General features: G+C 36.7%; 2 protein-coding genes across 2 annotated transcripts; both read left to right on the plus strand.

Annotated features, from left to right (window-relative positions):
* The first annotated feature begins 10,473 nt into the window (after positions 1 to 10,473).
* LOC121984058 lies at positions 10,474 to 12,847 on the plus strand. Its single transcript, XM_042536822.1, has 6 exons — positions 10,474 to 10,868; positions 10,951 to 11,046; positions 11,144 to 11,184; positions 11,300 to 11,417; positions 11,564 to 11,644; positions 12,488 to 12,847. The coding sequence occupies exons 1-6, from the start codon at positions 10,677 to 10,679 to the stop codon at positions 12,542 to 12,544; spliced, it is 585 nt and encodes a 194-aa protein (XP_042392756.1). The 5' UTR covers positions 10,474 to 10,676; the 3' UTR covers positions 12,545 to 12,847.
* Positions 12,848 to 13,492: 645 nt separating this feature from the next.
* On the plus strand, positions 13,493 to 18,908 carry LOC121984057 (serine/threonine-protein kinase Aurora-3-like). The gene is made up of 6 exons (XM_042536821.1): positions 13,493 to 13,641; positions 13,724 to 13,966; positions 14,051 to 14,146; positions 16,463 to 16,677; positions 16,775 to 16,847; positions 16,924 to 18,908. Exons 1-6 carry the CDS (start codon positions 13,546 to 13,548, stop codon positions 17,023 to 17,025), a joined length of 825 nt encoding a protein of 274 aa, XP_042392755.1. The 5' UTR covers positions 13,493 to 13,545; the 3' UTR covers positions 17,026 to 18,908.
* The last annotated feature ends 660 nt before the right edge of the window (positions 18,909 to 19,568 follow it).

Below are 19,568 nucleotides of genomic sequence, written 5' to 3' on the forward strand. Positions count from 1 at the left end.
ATTTGCATTACCAAAAATATTTTTTAATTTCTTGTCTGATTTCCCTGACTTAACTCGGATTGATGCACATCAAAAAGAGAAATATTGTAAGTACCTCGGGTTAGTTTTAATGTTAATCAATCAAGTTAAGTTAGGCTCTACGGATTTGATGTCTTGTGTCTAAGTATGTAAGGACTTAAGAACATAAAAAGTTGAACGGAAGACATAACGAACAAGAAGGATGACACGTAAAGGGAGTCGACGAGCTCAATGTATCCGAGGAACAAAGAGCTATGGAAGAGTATACCGATAGAGCGAGAAGGATGTGTGCACTGTATCTGAGGGACGAAACATCATGAGAAAGTCTGCTCGAGGAGAAAGTCGGAGTTGAGTTCGGGTGAACTTAACTCTTGACGGTTGGAGAATCACCCAAGCATGTGAAGAAGTGGATGGTCAACTTGGAAGTTGACCATCCAAGGTGCCTCCACTAATTGGAAGCGCCTTGGAGTTTTGAAGACTCAAGGCATCTCAGATGAATTGAGGCACCTCGGATGCCCTACCACGGATAACCTTTGCGCGATATGAGGCGCCTCCAATCCCATTGGAGGCACCTTCAATCAGTTGGAGAGATGTTGCATCAAGGATAAGATGCAATCGATTGGAGGAGCCTTGATCGAAAGCGCCTCCAACAGTCCAGATCAGCAAAAGAGGATGAAACTTCAGCACGTTGGAGGCCCCCTGGATGTCATTGGAGGTGCCTCCGATGCCACATTAACAATGATCACTTTTGACCATTGAGCTATAAATAACGCCATAGAGTTAGAAGTTCAAGCACACACTTATTCTTAGTTTCTAATTCTGCATTTACTGTTCTTGTACTCAGCCACTATAAAGGGTTACTCAGTCTTTGATCTTAATCAAAGAAGTTCTTTTTTAGTGAGCTTTCTATAGTCTTAGATTACCAACCACCCAGGTTGTAACAAAGTACTCTTGTAGCACCTACCTTTTATGTTAATTCTTTTATCTAATGTGTGTGTCCTTGCTAAATAAGTAGCAAGAGAAAGTTGTAAATTTAATTTGCATGACTACTCATCCCCTCTAGCCGGTCCACCCGATCCAACATTAGTTGCATGCTCATATTGTAATGGCTATATATTAAACCAAAGAAATTTAAGATCAAGAAATTAAAGGTTCAGACCTTTTATGGAATATAGGATCGATGGATGTAAATTTTATTTTATGTTCGATCTAGTTTACATGTACATTCCTTCGAGGAATATAGGATCGAAAAATATAAAATTCTATTTATGTCGCGGATCGAATCTTGTAAGGCGCGGAATCTTTTGAGGATCAGAGGCGCAGTGGAACAAGGAGCAAGATGGATGCGACAACTAGACCCGGTGGCGGTGGCCAAAGATGGCAGCAGCTAGGGTTGGCGACACACGGAGGACAGCAATAGATAAAAGCCATAATAGTTGAAAATTAGTTTTTCTATTTATTGCTTTTTATGCTGTGTTGTGTGTGCTTGTTAGTATGCATGCTAAGTAGGCTAGCATAGTCAAAATTCCTTATTTTAAATAACTAAGTGGGAGAGAGATTTATTTTAAATAAATTCCACGGTCTCCATTACTGGTTTATAAGTGATGCAACAAGCTTGTGCGTTGGCTCTGAGTGCCTTCCTCCATATCAGATGAGCTTGTTTGCGGATCACTAGCTTAAACTTCCATTTTGGATGACTATAGGAAGTTAATTAAGAGCGTGTGATCTTCCCCATCGGAAGGGACACAATCTTATTAACGGAATTAGTGTCAAGTAATGGTATACACTTAGGCACGTCTAATAGTATCCTCCCCATCAGAGTCACAGCTATTATTTGTGTGACCGAAGAAAACCAACTATTGATTTGTCAAATAAATAAGTTGACAAGATAATAAAATTAAAAACCCCTTTTACAAATGTTTGATTTTGTATACGTCCACACTATCGTGACATACAAAATTCACGGTGTTTGAGGTAATTTTAATTGTCATAAAGATTTATTGACAAGATAATTAATGGGTAAACCCCTCCTCTTACAAATGTTTAAATTTTGTATACGTCCACACTCTCGTGGCATGCAAAATTCACGGTGTTTGAGGTGTTGGTGAATTTAAATAATATTGTTTGAGGAATCAATGTTATTTTAAATTCAAAAGTTTTGACGAAATATTTGATCAAAAAAAGATCAACTATTAATTTTATTCGTCATAAAGTAAAGTTGACGAGATAATAAAATTAATGGAAAAAATATTTTCTTTGATTTTGTATACGTCCACACTATCGTGGCATACAAAATTCATGGGGATTTTAAGGAATTGATCTTGACCAAATATTTTTATGATTCTTAGGATTTAAAATGTTTGTCAATTCTCTAGTAGTTATACTATAGAAAAGACTTAGTAGTCCCGATTGTAATAATTGGAAATAGGACTTGGACATTAAGGTAGTCTGTTTTTTTAGAACTAAAGAACAATATAAGTGTATTTAATTCATTAGTTGAAACATGTTTAGTGGTGTTATCTACCAGAACCTGGAGTGTAGATACAGATGCCATTAATCATGTTCGCAATTCATTGCAGGGTTCCAGGAAACCTGACAACTAAATGAAAATAAAAACACCGTCCACATGGGCACTGCTGTAAAAGTGGCAGATGTTGCAGTGGGAGATGTTTATCCTTTAATAGGAATAAAATATGGATTATTAGAAATTGTCTTTACATACTAAGTTTAGAAAGAACCTGATTTCAGTTTCTAAACTATTATAGAATAGATATTGTGTCTATTTTGATAACAAAGCTGTTATCAAGAAAAATAGAGAAGTTATCTATTCTGGTATGTTGGTTGACAATTTATAATCCAATAACTCCCACGATGCAATAAATGGAAATTATAACACATCTTCTAACTTTAAGAGAAAGCAGCCTTCGGAAATGAACCAATTATATTTTTGGTATCTAAGGCTAGGTTATATTAACTTGAGTAAGATTCATTGGTAGCTGATGAACTTTTGGGTTCATTAGTAGTGGAAATCTTTCCAACCTGCGAGTCTTGCTTAGAAGGAAAAATAACCAAGAAGCTTTTAAGTCTAAGGGGTATGGAGCCAAAGATATGTTGGAATTGGTTCATTCTAATTTATGTGATCCTATGACTATTCAGACAATAGGTAGTATCGAATATTTCGTCTATTTTATAGACAACTATTCAAGATACAAATACATTTACTTGATGTGCCGCAAGACTAAGTGTTTTTGATTAGTTCAAAAGTACAAGGCTGTTGCGGAGAAAAGTCAAAGTAAAAGTATCAAGACACTACGGTGAGATCTTAGTGGAAAGTACCTCTTTGGAAGAATTTAGGAGTCACTTATCAGAAGTAGGGATTCAATCCCAACTAACCACACCTGGTACACCCCAACAAAATGGTGTAGAAAAAGGAAGGTATAGGACTCTTATAGAAATAAGTATATTAATGATGAGTTATTTGGAAAATTACCAAATTCATTTTAAGGATATACTCTGGAAACGGAAGTGAATATAGTACCTTCCAAAGTCAGAACTCTCTACTCATATAGAATTGCTGAATAAGCGTAAGCCTATTTTGAAGCATATTCGAATTCGGGTAGTCCAGCACATATGCTGAAGAGAGATAATGATAAGTTGGACAGGAATTCACTTGTTTGTGGGTTGTCCTAGAGAAATGAAAGTAGAATTATAGTTTTAAAAATCAGAAGGTCATTGTTAGCATCAATGACCGATTTTTAGAAAAGGACTATGTAATAAATCACGTGCCCATAAGTAAATTTGTTCTTAAGAAAATAATAAAGGACATGTCTAACCTAGTACCAACTGTACAAGATGAAATATCACAAGAAACTGCAACACGTATCACAAATGATACACAATTGCAGAAAGTGCCTCGTCATAGTGGGAGTGTTGTTAGGCAACCTAAAAAGATTCATGTTTTGGGAGAGTTTTTGGACTCGATCCCTGGAGGACATGAACCTGATCTCCGGACATATGACGAAGCACTCCAAGATAAAGATGCAGCATCTTGGCAAAGAGTAATGAATAACAGAATTAGAATATATGTATTCTAATAAAATCTGGAAGCTTGTAGAACCACCAAATGGTGTAAAAGCCTTTGGGTATAAAAAGGTCTATAATAGGAAAAGAGGGATAGACAGGAAGGTAGAAACTTTCAAAGCAAGGCTTGATGAAAAAGGAAACTTTTTCATTGGTAGCCATGCTTAAGTCTATCTGGATTCTTTTATCTATTTGGCAAGTGGATGTCAAGACAGCATTCCTTAATGGAAGTCTTGAAGAAAGCATCCATATAAAGCAACCAGAAGGGTTCATTGCAAAGGGCTAAGAGCATCTTGTGTGCAAGCTCAATCAGTCTATGGACTGAGACAAAGCTTCAAAGGTCTTGGAACATCCGGTTTATCAAAGTTATCCATACCTATGAATTTATTTAGTAACCGGATAAGTCTTGTGTATACAAAAGGTGTGATGGAAACGTGGTGGTATTTCTTGTACTATACGTAGATTACATTTTTGATAGTTGGAAACAATATCAAGGTGTTATCGGAAGTAAGGGTATGGTTGTTCAAGCAATTCGTTATAAAGGACTTAGGAAAATAAGCACATATTCTTGGGAACAAGGTTCGCAAGAAAAGAATATTGTGCTTATCTCAAGCTTTATATAACAAGCTCATTTTAGCATGCAAAACTCCAAGAAAGGTTTTCTACCTTTTAAGCATGGAGTGTCTTTATCTAAAGAGATGTCTCCGATGACATCAAAAGAGATTGAGGACATATAGGCAGTTCTTTATGCTTCGAAAGTTAGACAGCCTAATGTATGCTATACACGAGATCAGAAACCTGTTTTGCCAAGGGCATAGTTAACAGATATCAAAATAACCCTAGACAAGGACATTGGACTGCAGTAAAATATATATTAAAGTACCTTAGAGGCACTAGAGATTATATGCTAGCTTACAAGGCAGTTAATTTGGTCCCTGTGGGTTGCACGAATTTTGACTTCCAATCAGATAGGGACAATAATAAGTCAATCTCGGGGTTTTGTGTTTACTTTAGGAGGAAAAGTCATAACTATGGAAGAGTGATAAGCATAGGTGTTTTTCTGGACTTCACCATAGAAGCTGAGTATATGGCAAGCCTCTAAGGTAGCCATAAAAGTTAAATGACTCAATAACCACAAGATGGACTTAGATATGATTTATGGTTTGTCCAAAGATTATTACAATTCATTGTAATAATAGTGGTGCAGTAGCAAACTCGAAGAAACCATAAGTCTATAAGGCAAGTAAACGCAATAGAGCGCAAGTACCACCCAATACGAGAAATCGTATAAACGAGAAGAAATTGTTGCTGCCTAGATTGCATCAAGTGATAACCTAGAAGATTCTTTCACTAAAGCCCTTAAGGCAAGAGCTTTTGATGGGCATGTTGAAGGTTTGGGAATCAGATGTATGGCAGCAGATATAGCAGCTTAGTCTTTTAGTATAAGTGGGAGATTGTTAGGATGTATACTAAAAGCCTAACTTTTGGTATAAACATTTATCTAGAAATAAGAATCACATTGGTCAAATGTCTACATTTACGATAAATATAGTTGCTCATTTAATTTATATTGTCGATAACATGGTGTGTGGTGTCACACACAGAAGATCATGTTATCAGTTCCTTATAAATTATAAACAGTAGCTCACGACCAAGATGGAAAGGAACAAACCATTGGAAGGTCATAGTGTAATTAGGTAGTAGTTTATCTTAACTATATAATTACACTAGTACACTTAGAGTGTATTGAGTAGAACCATTAGAGGTCGTTTCTTTTATACTGACTTTATAAAGGAACAAAGACCTCAGTTATTATGGAAGTGTGTACTCTTAATCCCAATATAATAACAAGCACATATATTTGATATTTATTTTTTAATTTATCAATGGGTGAGATTTAGTTCGATAAATCAATAAGCCCGATAAGTTGGGAAATGATATCACTTATAGTGTGTGTTGTTGATTATAGAAAGAAACTGTGTCCTAGTAATCTAGGTTGAGAATGTCCCCAAGAGGAGCTCATAAGGATTGTTATGTTAAACCATGCAGGTGGACTTAGTCCGACATGACGATGAGGTTGAGTGGTACTACTCTTGAACTAAGATATTAATTAAATGAGTTGTCAGTAACTCACTTAATTAGTGGACATTCGACATCTTAAACACAGGGAGACTAACACACTCATAATAAGAAGGAGCCCAAAAATGTAATTTGGGATTGGTGCGGTAATTCAATAATAATTCTTTAGTGGAATGAATTATTATTAATGAAGCTAAGTTGTGTGTTCGGGGCGAACACGGGATGCTTAATTTCATCGGGAGACCAAAACCAATTCCTCCTCTCGGTCCCTATCGTAGCCTCTTAATTATAGAGTACTATACCCACCTATACCCACCTTCTTACCCATCCTGTAGGGGCCGGCCAAGCTAGCTTGGAGACCAAGCTAGGGCTAGCCATGGCTAGGTTCATGGGTGAATTCATGTGGCCGGCCCTAGCTTGAACTCAAGCTTAGGTGGTCGGCCCTATTAAAATAAAAAGGAATTTTAATTTTAAAAATTTTTCTTATGTGGATAACATGATTTAAAAGAGAGTTTAAAAATTTTAAATCTTTCCTTTTATAAGATTCTACAAAAGATTAAGAGAAAAGCTAAATCTCTTTCCTTATTTGTAGATTAAAAGGTTGATTTTAATTTTCGTAAAAACTTTCCTTTTAATCATGTTCATGATTTAAAAGAAAGTTTAAAAATTAAAAATTCTCTTTTATTAGTTTCTACAAAAGATTAAGAAAAGATTTAATATCTTTCCTTATTTGTAGATTGAAAGGAGATTTTACTTTTTAGAGATAACTTTTCTTTTTTGAAATTATCCACATGTTTAAAAGAAAGTTTTTAATTTATAAAATTTCCTTCTTATTAACCAATCATGAAGGGATAAAAATTATTGGAAATTTTTTTATAAATTTCCGGAAGCAAATAAGGAAGTTTTAATTTGTGTTTAAAATTTTATTTGCTTGGAGATATTAATGTGGCCGGCCATTGAAATTGAGAAAAGAATTTTGATTTTAATTAATTAAAATTTTTCCTTTTCATGGAAAAAGAATTAAGGAAGTTTTTATTTAAATTTCCTTATTTGCCAAGACCAAGGATTATAAAAGAGGGGGTAGAGGTGCCTTCATTACGAACGACTCTATTATTTTCTCCTCTCTTTTTCTCCTTGGGTGTGGTCGGCCCCTTCTCTTTCTTTCTTCTCCATCTTGAGGCCGAACCTCTTCATGCTCTTGGAGTTTTAATTGGTGGCCGGATTCTAGCTTGGAGAAGAAGGAGAGAAAGCTTGCATCCCTTGGAACTTGGTTGGTGGAAAAAGTTCTTCATCCTTTGGAAGTTTTTGCTTGGCCCAAACTTGAAGGAAGAAGAAGAAGGTGCTAGGTGGTTCTCGTCTCAGAAGATCATTGCCCACACAATGTCCGAGATTAGAAGAGTAATACGGTAGAAGATCAAGAGGTCATTGTCTTCAAAGAAAGGTAAAACTAGTAATTGTTTCCGCATCATACTAGTTTTGTTTTTTTTGTAAAAATACCAAATACAAGAGGCATGCGATTCTAGTATTTCGAAATTGTTTTCGATGTTGTGTTTTTTTGTTTTTTTTTTCTTTTCCTTGTGATTTGATTGTTCTTTTCGGTTGACCTAAAGTTATTTAAGGAAATTAAATATTAACTTTCCTTAAAAGGCTTTGTTTAGTCGGTGGTGGTTGTTCCCATATCCAAGAAGGTCATGTGCCTCGCCACGTCAGTACTGGAAGTCAATTTTGCAAATTAATATTTAATAAAATTAATAACCTAGGTGATTTGGATCGAACGTGTTAAGTTCCGCAGGAGATCCGAGTCTAAATCTAAAAGAACAAATAGATTAAACTTTGGATCAAACGTGTTAAGTTCCGCAGGCGATCCAAGTTTAATTTAAAAGAACACATGGTAGCTAGGAAAAGGTTCAGACCTTTGTACAAAATTTTTGTACAGTGGAACCATTAGGTTTTCCGAGTAGCAACCAACAGTAGCTGAGTTTCAAATTATCCATATTTTTGATGTGATCAAAGGAGGAGAAAAAATGTGAATTCAGCTAGAAACTTATTTGCATTACCAAAAATATTTTTTAATTTCTTGTCTGATTTCCCTGACTTAACTCGGATTGATGCACATCAAAAAGAGAAATATTGTAAGTACCTCGGGTTAGTTTTAGTGTTAATCAATCAAGTTAAGTTAGGCTCTACGGATTTGATGTCTTGTGTCTAAGTATGTAAGGACTTAAGAACATAAAAAAGTTGAACGGAAGACATAACGAACAAGAAGGATGACACGTAAAGGGAGTCGACGAGCTCAATGTATCCGAGGAACAAAGAGCTATGGAAGAGTATACCGATAGAGCGAGAAGGATGTGTGCACTGTATCTGAGGGAAGAAACATCATGAGAAAGTCTGCTCGAGGAGAAAGTCGGAGTTGAGTTCGGGTGAACTTAACTCTTGACGGTTGGAGAATCACCCAAGCATGTGAAGAAGTGGATGGTCAACTTGGAAGTTGACCATCCAAGGTGCCTCCACTAATTGGAAGCGCCTTGGAGTTTTGAAGACTCAAGGCATCTCAGATGAATTGAGGCACCTCGGATGCCCTACCACGGATAACCTTTGCGCGATATGAGGCGCCTCCAATCCCATTGGAGGCACCTTCAATCAGTTGGAGAGATGTTGCATCAAGGATAAGATGCAATCGATTGGAGGAGCCTTGATCGAAAGCGCCTCCAACAGTCCAGATCAGCAAAAGCGGATGAAACTTCAGCACGTTGGAGGCCCCCTGGATGTCATTGGAGGTGCCTCCGATGCCACATTAACAATGATCACTTTTGACCATTGAACTATAAATAACGCCATAGAGTTAGAAGTTCAAGCACACACTTGTTCTTAGTTTCTAATTCTGCATTTACTGTTCTTGTACTCAGCCACTATAAAGGGTTACTCAGTCTTTGATCTTAATCAAAGAAGTTTTTTTTTAGTGAGCTTTCTATAGTCTTAGATTACCAACCACCCAGGTTGTAACAAAGTACTCTTGTAGCACCTACCTTTTATGTTAATTCTTTTATCTAATGTGTGTGTCCTTGCTAAATAAGTAGCAAGAGAAAGTTGTAAATTTAATTTGCATGACTACTCATCCCCTCTAGTCGGTCCACCCGATCCAACATTAGTTGCATGCTCATATTGTAATGGCTATATATTAAACCAAAGAAATTTAAGATCAAGAAATTAAAGCTCCCAAGTTATGGTGCAGCGGTACAGATGCTTCAGTCGTTCCCAAGTATCTATAATTCAATTTCCAACTACGATGCACTGTAAAAAATTTTCTCTAAAAATTTGAGACATTTACTGTTGGGCGAGGAACCGCTTGAGCTTCTAGATTTGCTCTGGAAGTCAATGTGAAACTTTCGTAGGACTGAGGTGGTCACTTTCAGGACTAGTCAATTCGAAAAGCTAGATATTTAGATTAACAAACAAACATATTTCCTAAGAGTTGAATACTTAAATTAAAAAAAAAAACATATTTCCTATCCTGGGGCTTTGGTCTAATGGTAAGCAGCGAGATGAGCTTACTGGGCAATGATGGTTCTAATCTCACTTAGGATATATTACATCTAAGAAGTTTAAATTACTTGTGATGTTAGACCGTTAGCAATGACCTATTTACGCTTCTTGATTTATACCCCGAGCATGACCCAGTGATAAGGCACCCAACGGATATCCGACGCACTGAGGATTTAAATCTCAAGACTGATAATGAATATGCCGTCGTGTTCAAACTATTGGGATAATTGGACTTTTGAACGTCAATCAACTTGTACTTATTGATTTAACCAATAGATGTCCCCTCGGATGAGTATAGTGGCTAGCGTATGAGGTGTTATCATAATGAGGTCTGGGGTTTGAATCTCGGTAAAGCTGAGATAAATATCTCCCTTATGTGCTAGTCACTATTCCAAAGACTAGTAGCCATCCGTGATTTATATCCTCCATGATAATCTTAGAACGAATTGACAAAATACTGAAGATGAATGTATTCACCTTTTTACCTTAACTGATTTAACCAATAGACGAACCAATGGAAGGTCGCCCATCTCCAACATTAATTGGGCCGTGGATACCTGCATTAAAAAATTCATATATTTTTTTAAATTTTTCCAACAGAATGTTAATTTTTCAAACAATAAGTGCTTCTGTGGGAAAAAAAAAAAATATATATATATATATATATATATATATATAAAAGGTTTGGAACGAAAATTAACAAAATTCATATATATATATAAAATAAAAAGAGAGAAGTAATTTGACGGTTAGGTCGGGAAGAATAGGAAGCAAAGCAATGGTATTTAGCCACGACCGCTCCACTCTCAGCGGCCCTCGCTTACTTATTCCAAAACCGCCGACGACAACAAAGCACCCGATCCAGTGATCAACTACGGATCGCTTGATCGATCAACATCTCAAGCCCTAGACGAATCCTAAAAGAAGAGGAAGAAGAGATCGCAAACGTCCTAATGGCCAGAGATGCGGAGGCTGGTGGCGAAGCCTCGCGAACGCCGACCCTCCCTACCGTCCGGGTACGGGCAAGCACAGACCCCTTGCTCATCGTGTGCCGTTGCTTCAGCTTCATAACCGCCGTCGCCGCCCTGCTATGCGTCGCCGTCAATGCCCTCTCCGCCGTCCGATCCTTTAAGAACGGATCCGATGTACGCACCGCCTCCCCTGAATCCCTACTGATTTCTTTTATCGATTTCCCCATTTCAGATTGAGCTGAGCTTCTTTGCGCAGATTTTTGGCGGAATTTTCCGATGCTACGCCATCGCCCTCGCTCTCTTCGTGGCCGTCGCGGAGACGGAGTGGACCTTCGTTATCAAGTTCTGGAGTGTGAGTCGCCTTCCTCTAGATTCGATTTACTGCCTAATCCTATTTAATTATTGACTTCGTGTGTTTTTGAAATTTCTCCATTGACGACGACAATAAGATTCTGGAATACTGGGCTTGTCGCGGCATGTTACAAATATTGTATGTTTTCTTGCTGCTGCTTTCATATTACCTTAGCTCGAACGGTTTTAACATGGCTTCTTTGATGAATCGGGAATTATCGGAATTGAATTGGGAGGTTTGTGTTCTTTTCTAGTGTCGCTGTCATGACAAGAGCTTACTCAGATGCTACGGAAGAGCGGAAGGATCTGCTTCTTCTTCACGAGATTTCCAGCTACCTACTTCTTGCTTGCGGATTGACCTACGTTATCTCGGTAAGTCTTCACCAGACGTATGCCTGGATATGTTGCAAATTGAACAGCGAATCCAGTAGTGAATACAATAATTTGAACGCTTGAATCAGTTGAAATAGTTAATTTTTGCTCTATTTAATAGTTAATATTTGGCTACAAACATTCAGGGCGTACTGTGCATTGGTTTCTTGAAGCGTGCACGCCAGCATAAGAAAACAACGAGAGAGCAAGCAGCAAGAGATTTAGAAGTAAGCAATCAGGATCAAAGCCACTTTGTTTCACTGAAATTTCACTATATGTTACTACATTTTCTCAATTTTTCATTTACTTCTCGCTTAACGACGTATGCAAGATTGCTCCATTCTGTTTGTCTTGATTGAGCTCAACTTTATAGTTGTCTTTATTATTAAAGATAGAGAGAAGAAAACTAGAACAATATGCACAATTCTTTTCCGACAATAGCAATATGTCTAAATGAATAATTGGACAGGCGAGAGATTATTTTTTCCCAATGGTTGTTAATTTATATTATTTGTCATTTCAGTCAAGCATAAAAATACCTGTACTGCTGGAGCCTACAGGCACCTTAAAAATTCGCAGGTTCCTTTTGAGGAACATACTGCAACTTTGAACCTACAGTGGCGTTTACCTGCTTTCTGAAGGTTTCCACTTCCCAGTGGTTTTCAAATGGCTCCCCATTCTAATTTGATCGAGTTATTTACATAGTTAATGTTTCTCAGGAAACTCTGCTATTTATTTACTACTGTGTTGATCTTATATTCTGAATTGATAGGCATGCCAAAATATTCTGAACTGCTACCCATGGAAATTTTCATTTGTTTTTAGTATCTCAAAAGTAATAGACTTTATATTAATTTCCTTGCATTGAAGGAACTTTAGATTAATGTATTGTGTGTATAATGATTCATTAATGTAATGTAATAAAGCATTAATTGTGAATTAGTTGTGAATTATTGGTGATTTTGGGCTGATGTCGTGAAATGTATTATCCTGAATTTTTTGCTATCATTTTTTACTTTGAAGGTTGCTTTTTCCATTTTCTTACTCTAATTTGTGTGGATTGGTTACAGGAAGTGTTGCGTCGGAAAGATGAGCTTGAAGCTTTGCTGATTGTGGATGGAACTTGACTAGTATAATGGGATAACTCCAGCAAGATATTGTCATAAAGCATTGACTCCTATTAAGTTGCTTTATCTGATTGTTTCTTTTCACGACGGTTCAATATACACGATTCTTTATGAGTTCTACCATTGCTGTTGTCTACCCTCAGAATTTAACTGACTTACTGAGATTTCAAAAGCTTGTGCCTTTTGCAATGCCATGGATATTCAAAAGATTGTGATTTTCAGATATGTAGCTGCAGTGTACCTATTGTTCTGCAGGCATTCAACAATCCTTGATTCTTGTATATGAATTTTTGGCTTGTTCTATTTGCGTGAGTGATTTTCACATAGTTATTCGTTTTGGCTAGTCATGATTTTCTTGTTCCTTCAATGTGAGGGCAAGGTCAAAAGAACATCCTGAGAGAGAACAATGGGATTGGCCACAAACTGACTTGAAATCAGCTTACATGTTTTTTAAATCATTTTGTTGGATAAAAATGAATTATTAAAATGCACATTTTGGATGGAAATGGATTTACTTGCATTATTCAAAGTGAAAATATTATTTACAAATCAATTTTAAAATTCACTGATTGGTCATTTGGCACAACTATGCCTAAAATGAGGTGAAAATGAAATTCAAAATATGAGATTTGAAGTGAAAATGTTATTTAAAATTCTGTAAATTTATTCTAAGCAAGCTAATTTTAAAATTATTTCGTTGGACTAAAATTTATATTTTAGATGAAAATGTTACTTGCAAATTTATATTTTAGATGGAAAATAGACCCTCATTGTGAAAACGCTACAGGCTAAATTAATAAAATATTTTTTAAAACAAAATAAATTAATAAGATATAACACCAAATAACAACTAAATTAATAAAATATTTGATATTGATAATCTCACTCAGTCTGGGCCGTCTAGGCCAGTGGGCCGTAGGGATTTCAATTCGAATTCGCTACCCAAGTCAGCCCTCTCCCCGACTTCACTTCAGTTTCGAATCCCTCGATCCTTCGAAGCCATGGCAAAGGAGGAATGGAGCATCGCCGACTTCGAGATCGGGAAGTTCCTCGGAGAAGGCAGATACGGCAAGGTCTATCTCGCAAGGGAGAAGCAGGTTTGGTTCGATCCTTGTCGCCCTCCTCCGTTTTTCTCATTTCCTCCTTGATGGTGTTCTTGGCGTGGGAATCTGTGGCCAGAGTGGGTACGTGGTCGCCCTCAAGGTGATCTTCAAGGCGAAGCTGGAGAAGTACCAATCGCACGCCAAAATCAGGCGCGAAATTGAGATCCAACACAGCTTGAACCATTCTAACGTCCTGCGTCTCTATGCCTGGTTCCATGACGAGACCCGTGTCTTCCTGGTCTTGGAGTATGCAGCTCGCGGCGAGCTCTACGAGCTCCTCAGTAGCCTGCACCGTTTCTCTGAGAAGAGAGCGGCCACGGTGGGTAACGTTGTGGTTCTGAGAAACGAACAGAGTTATTTGAAGACCTGTTATGTTGTTTCATCGTCGTTTTCAAATTGGTAGTATATAGCGAGCTTAGCCGAAGCTCTGACGTATTGCCACGGGAAGCATGTGATTCACAGGGACATCAAGCCCGAGAATCTGCTACTGGATATTGAGGTGAGAACATTTTCTTTTTATTCAGTTACTTGAGTCAGTATACTCTGTTATACTATTCTTCCCGGTTGTTCAATTTAATCGTTATAGTCTATACAATCTTTTCCTTCGTAACAAAGGAGTGCAACAAATATAGCCCCAATCACCTAGAATGGCCATGCTGCATTCTTAGATTCTTGGTTCAGCTACCATGGAAATCTTGTTAGGAACTTGTTTTTGAGCTATGTTTCTGTTTGCAAGCATGCACAATATTTCTTCCTCAACCAAGCATGACACATCTTTTCCATGACAAAGGAATCTTGATAAAATCGTCCTCCCAGGTTTGACACTTTTTTGATGGTGAGAGAGAAATATTGGCACCAAAATAAGATTTTCAGCATGAGCAACAATGATTTCCATTATCCCTGCATGAAATTTAAGTCGCTACAACTTGTTAATCTTTTCAGTACTGATTCAATCAGTATTTTTAAAGTCTGGAAGATAACAATGGAATACCCAAGTTTTGAATGGCATTACTCCTGTTTTCATTTCTAGCGCATCAGTAATCCGTTGCTATTCTGCATCATCAATTTGTATTCTATACATGAATCCAACTTAAATCTGATAAACTAACAATTTTTTCAAGGATTTCTTTGATGGTTAATGCTGAATTGAAATTGCATTGTCAACAAATGGCTTGTGCTTAATTTGAAATTTCTAATTTTTCATGTGATTCAATCTTCCCTTTGAGACTTCAAGATCCAGACTCTAAACAGTATACTGCATAGCTATCTCAAACAAGGAGATATTTCACAATCTTGTTCAACGTTCCTTGAACTTGAAGATAAGCATATGCCATTCAGAGACGGATCGAGGCAAGGGCTATCCTAGGCTATAGCCTAGCCCAACTAAGCCGCCCTCTTCCTCCTTCTTGGCCCCATCCACAGAAGCGGCTGGGCTCGGCTTCAAGTTCCACCATCCATTCTCCGACCCCATGTGTGAGTGGGCAGAGGCGCACACCATGCAGGGCATCTGGTGGGGCGAGAAGGTCACCATCGAGCATTACTCCACCCTCGCTGACCACGACCGCGCCCTTTGAGGCTGCTCCCTAGCCGCCACCAACGGCGGCTCCGTGCTCACCTTCACCGACGGTAACGCTACCTACAAAAGTCGCCTTACTGGGATTGTAAGCCCCTTCCTTCCTCATCCCTTCCCCCTTCCCACCACGCCTAAATTTGACATTGATTCTTTGAATCGACTTACATTACGCCGTCGTTGCCCTAGGAACGCCGAACGTGACCTATCTAGTCGCTCTGGACACCGGTCTATTCTGAGTGCCCTGTAACTGCCGGCAGTGTTCCTTGGTCAGAATTATGTAAAGCCATCAACTCTAATCCTTTCAAGTTCGTTGTTTTCTAGAACACTTTGAACATCCGATAGGTGCACAGATTAAACACCATCTCTTCTTGCATAATCTCGTTTCTGGATTTCGGGATGAATGATTGATTGATAGGGAAGTTGATGCATGTATTCCTCCTTCTCATAACTTAGAATAACTTATGAACTGTTATTCTTCAAGGAAAAGGGCAAGATATTAAGAACTCTAATCTTTTGAAGAATAGGAGAGTCAAAGAAGTTGATATTGGTGGAAATTGATAGTTGTTGAAGTTTTACATATAACCTAACTGAATGCTTTGTTGAAATTTGATGCAAAAGCAAACTTGTCATGTCGTGTGAGACATCCTTCTATTGAGTCTATACTGTTCTTTGATCGTGTTGTTTTACTATGGAGGAATAAAAAGTTTTACGTACTTGACTCCTTTCTTATTTATTTAACTGAATGTACTTGTCAAGAATGTTTGGCCTTTAGGAATTATGGTATTGATCTTGTTTCGATGTTTGAGACTAGAGAGAAATTCAAAGAAGAGTTGTCTTGGGTTATAGCCCAGCCCAACTCTAATTCCTGGATTAGTCCTTGCTGCCATTAATGGTTACAGTAAACTCTCTGAAAAATGCAAAGCAGAAATCCGTTTTATTATTGTTTTCCGTAAACCTGAATTTCTTCATCTTAGTTAGCAAAACTTAAATTATCCTTTAATGGCACCCTTACATGAGATAATCATAAATGTCTTATATTAGTGGTAATGGTCATGAATGATTCGAAATATTTTGATGATTCATATTTTTGGACCATTGGAGATGGAGTCATACAATTGGCTGCATACTTTTGCTGTTGTCATGATATGCCTATTGGGATGTTTGAGCGGCTGCAAACTTGTATTCCTCTTTTGAAAATCAAGTTAAAAGCCATCTTACATCTGATATTTAATATTCTTGCAGGGTCGCCTTAAAATAGCAGATTTTGGATCAGCTGTGAAATCAATTTCTAAAAGGCAAACCCTGTGTGGCACCACTGACTACCTTGCCCCAGAAGTGGTAGAGAACAAAGAACATGATCATGCTGTCGATAATTGGACCGTGGGTATTCTTTGTTATGAGTTCCTTTATGGTATTCCACCATTTACAGATGAAGATGAGCAAGTCACATTCCGGAGGTTTTGTTTTAATTTTCTCAATAATACTAAAACAAAGAGAACTCCTCATGTTCCTGGTCTCTTGTGCAAATGTTATTCTGTGTGAATTTTCAAGCAGGATAATGAACGTTGACCTGAAGTTTCCATCAAAGCCTGAAGTATCTACTGAGGCCAAGGATTTCATCAGCAAGGTAAGTAGTAAAGCAAACGGATTTCATGTGGTGATATTTTGGCACCTGATACTTCTCTGCATTTTTGAACCAATAGCTCCTCATAAAAGACTCATCAAAGAGGCTCTCTATTCAAGAAATCCTGATGCATCCTTGGATCGTGCAAAATGCTGATCCTTCAGGTAAGTTGCAAGTTTAGTACAGTGATAGAACGTTGGTTCATGGAATGAAATTCACAGGAAATAAAATAACTGCTCTTGGCAATGAAATGAAGGAAATTAGAATGAATAGTATACTTGTGATTGATAAAGGGGATAGTTTTGAGGAACTTATTGGTGCTCATTTGAAGGAGATGAAATACAAAGAAAATGAAACAGTGTAGTTAGAATGAAGTAAATAAATCATCCATATTAATCACCTTTAAAATTTAAAAGAAAATAGTATGAAAAGTAACATAATTCGGTGAAGTTCAAACAAAATGGACCCCATTTTTCGTGTAGCAACATGGAAATTCAACATGTTTGAACAAAACGAAGACACATTTTGAACTCAGTCTGCAGAACTTGTTTTGTGAGTCAGGATGCAGATCCTCCCAGTTGGTACTATATATGCTTTATCCTTTGCATACAGCAGAACTGTTGCTACCTAGAATATTTTTATATATTTTTTAAATAACTTAATTAAAAATACTTAAATTTAATCAAAAACATTTTAACATAGTTGTAGCAGTCGTGTAACTGTAACAAGTAGCAACCATTAAATATAATGACTTTTTTAAAAAAAATAACTTTTTAAAATGATTTTAATAAGCTTATGTAATATTAATTAAGTTGAAAAAAATATTTTACTATAAAAATACTATTTTAAATTGAGTTAAATTAAAAATATATTTTATTTTAATATATCATAATTACTCTGTATAAGAATGTTTTTAGTAATAGAATATCATACCACCACCTTATTATTATTATTATTATTATTATTATTATTATTATTATTATTATTATTATTATTATTCAATTAGGGTGTCTTTTGACTTTTCCTTCAATATATACTTTTGCCAAGACCAATCGGATCCGTGTGAAGGTCTCACCAATATAGCCATGGCTTATCCTAAAAAGGTTAGATCTCTGATTTGTAATTTCTAATTTTTTTTTCCTATCCATAATTTGTATGTCAGATCATGATTAAAATTCGATTAAAATTAACTATGATCTATTTTAGATTCATCTTTTCATTTAGATTATAATTGTGAGTCAAGTTAGGAGGTCGTCAGTGGTGAGCAAGTCGTCCCTTGTTTGGTACCATACGGTCTATCGATCCCTAGTCTCTTCCGGTCGTCTGATTCAATCAAAATTATAACTTAAGTGGGAAGGTGAACTAGATGTAGTTAATTTTAGTTTGATTTTGACCATAATTTGATGTGCAAATTATAAAAGAAATCAAGGATTATCATCGAGAGGATATAGACTCTATCCTAAAGGGAGGAAAACACAAAAGATCGATACATAATCTGCGTGACACACTTAGAAATAGGCTGTCTGAATTATTTCTGGGTGTCCTGTATATATTCATCGGGCACGGAAGATCAGGCAACATATACTTATCCCTATTTTATATATGTATAGAATTTTTTTAAAATTTTTTTAGTTTTTGTTTGATTGTGCTTCTTAAACTCCAATTACAAGAGAACAAAAGTGCCAGAGTCGGAAGGTATCGTCGCGATGCATGCAGCAAACCCTAGAATTAGATTCCAGCAGCGTCTCTTCTCTTCATGCTCCACCCTCGTGGATTCTTGTTGGCATGGCACCGATTCCATGCGTGATCCGGCTGCATGCTCCTCCATCAGATGTCAATCCAACCGGAGCTGACGCCGACTGTGGCGCGGACTTGTCGGCTATGTGTCCGACATCTGACGTCAACTTGTTGGCACATCAAACTGTGCCTATGGCTAGCCCTCTCCCTCTCTCTCTCTCTCGAACAATTTAATTAATAGCATTTTTAATTAAAAAAATTGCAATAACACTGACAAATGTACTATTATTAAGATAATGAAAGACATTAAATATTATTTTTCTATAATATGTATAATCGTTCTATTTATTATTGTTATTAGAGGTGGCAAAACGGGCTGACTGGCCCAGCCTGATATGGGCCCAGTCGGCCCATCTCCATGGCATATCTTTGTTGGTAGATCTTTTATTATGTTCTCTACTATTAATCATATATTTTATTGCTGAACAACAATTTCTCATTTTATGAATTACCATAATTAGTCAATAATATTCTCTAATGGATGAATTATTAATTGTTTATAAAATCAAATGTAATACATGGGGGTTTTCAACGCATTAATATGGTAATATTAAGAATCATACGTACCCTAAACTTCTAGTTACTTAAGCCAACTGATTAATTAATTCAACTACCATGCTATTGGAATTAAATTATATTTAAAAGAATATCAACACATTAGTAGTAATCTTTATTTACGTTTTAATACTCAAAAATACACAATTTATATTTCTCTTACAAACTAAACTATAATCAAACTGAAACTATTTGGTCAGCCCCGTTTGGTTCCATCTAAACTTCTTTTCAACATCATCTCATTTCAGTTTCCCATTCAAATCGATTTTAAAAATTATAAAGTTAAACTAAACTATAAAGAACAGAACCAACTGAAAATTGTGTATGAAAAATTGTTGCAGCTGATCTATATTAACACTCTTGTCTTCTATT

The sequence above is a fragment of the Zingiber officinale genome, chromosome 5B, assembly GCF_018446385.1.
Source record: "Zingiber officinale cultivar Zhangliang chromosome 5B, Zo_v1.1, whole genome shotgun sequence".
NCBI classification, from domain to species: domain Eukaryota; kingdom Viridiplantae; phylum Streptophyta; class Magnoliopsida; order Zingiberales; family Zingiberaceae; genus Zingiber; species Zingiber officinale.

Excerpts from the sequence above, each read along its gene's own strand:
- LOC121984058 (XM_042536822.1), top strand. The coding sequence starts at position 10,677 with ATGGCCAGAGATGCGGAGGCTGGTGGCGAAGCCTCGCGAACGCCGACC. Across the intron at positions 11,047-11,143 it reads TCGTTATCAAGTTCTGGAGT|ATTCTGGAATACTGGGCTTG; the intron begins GTGAGTCGCCTT and ends GACGACAATAAG. Across the intron at positions 11,645-12,487 it reads AAGCAGCAAGAGATTTAGAA|GAAGTGTTGCGTCGGAAAGA; the intron begins GTAAGCAATCAG and ends GATTGGTTACAG.
- LOC121984057 (XM_042536821.1), top strand. The coding sequence starts at position 13,546 with ATGGCAAAGGAGGAATGGAGCATCGCCGACTTCGAGATCGGGAAGTTC. Across the intron at positions 16,678-16,774 it reads GAGCAAGTCACATTCCGGAG|GATAATGAACGTTGACCTGA; the intron begins GTTTTGTTTTAA and ends ATTTTCAAGCAG. Across the intron at positions 16,848-16,923 it reads CCAAGGATTTCATCAGCAAG|CTCCTCATAAAAGACTCATC; the intron begins GTAAGTAGTAAA and ends TTGAACCAATAG.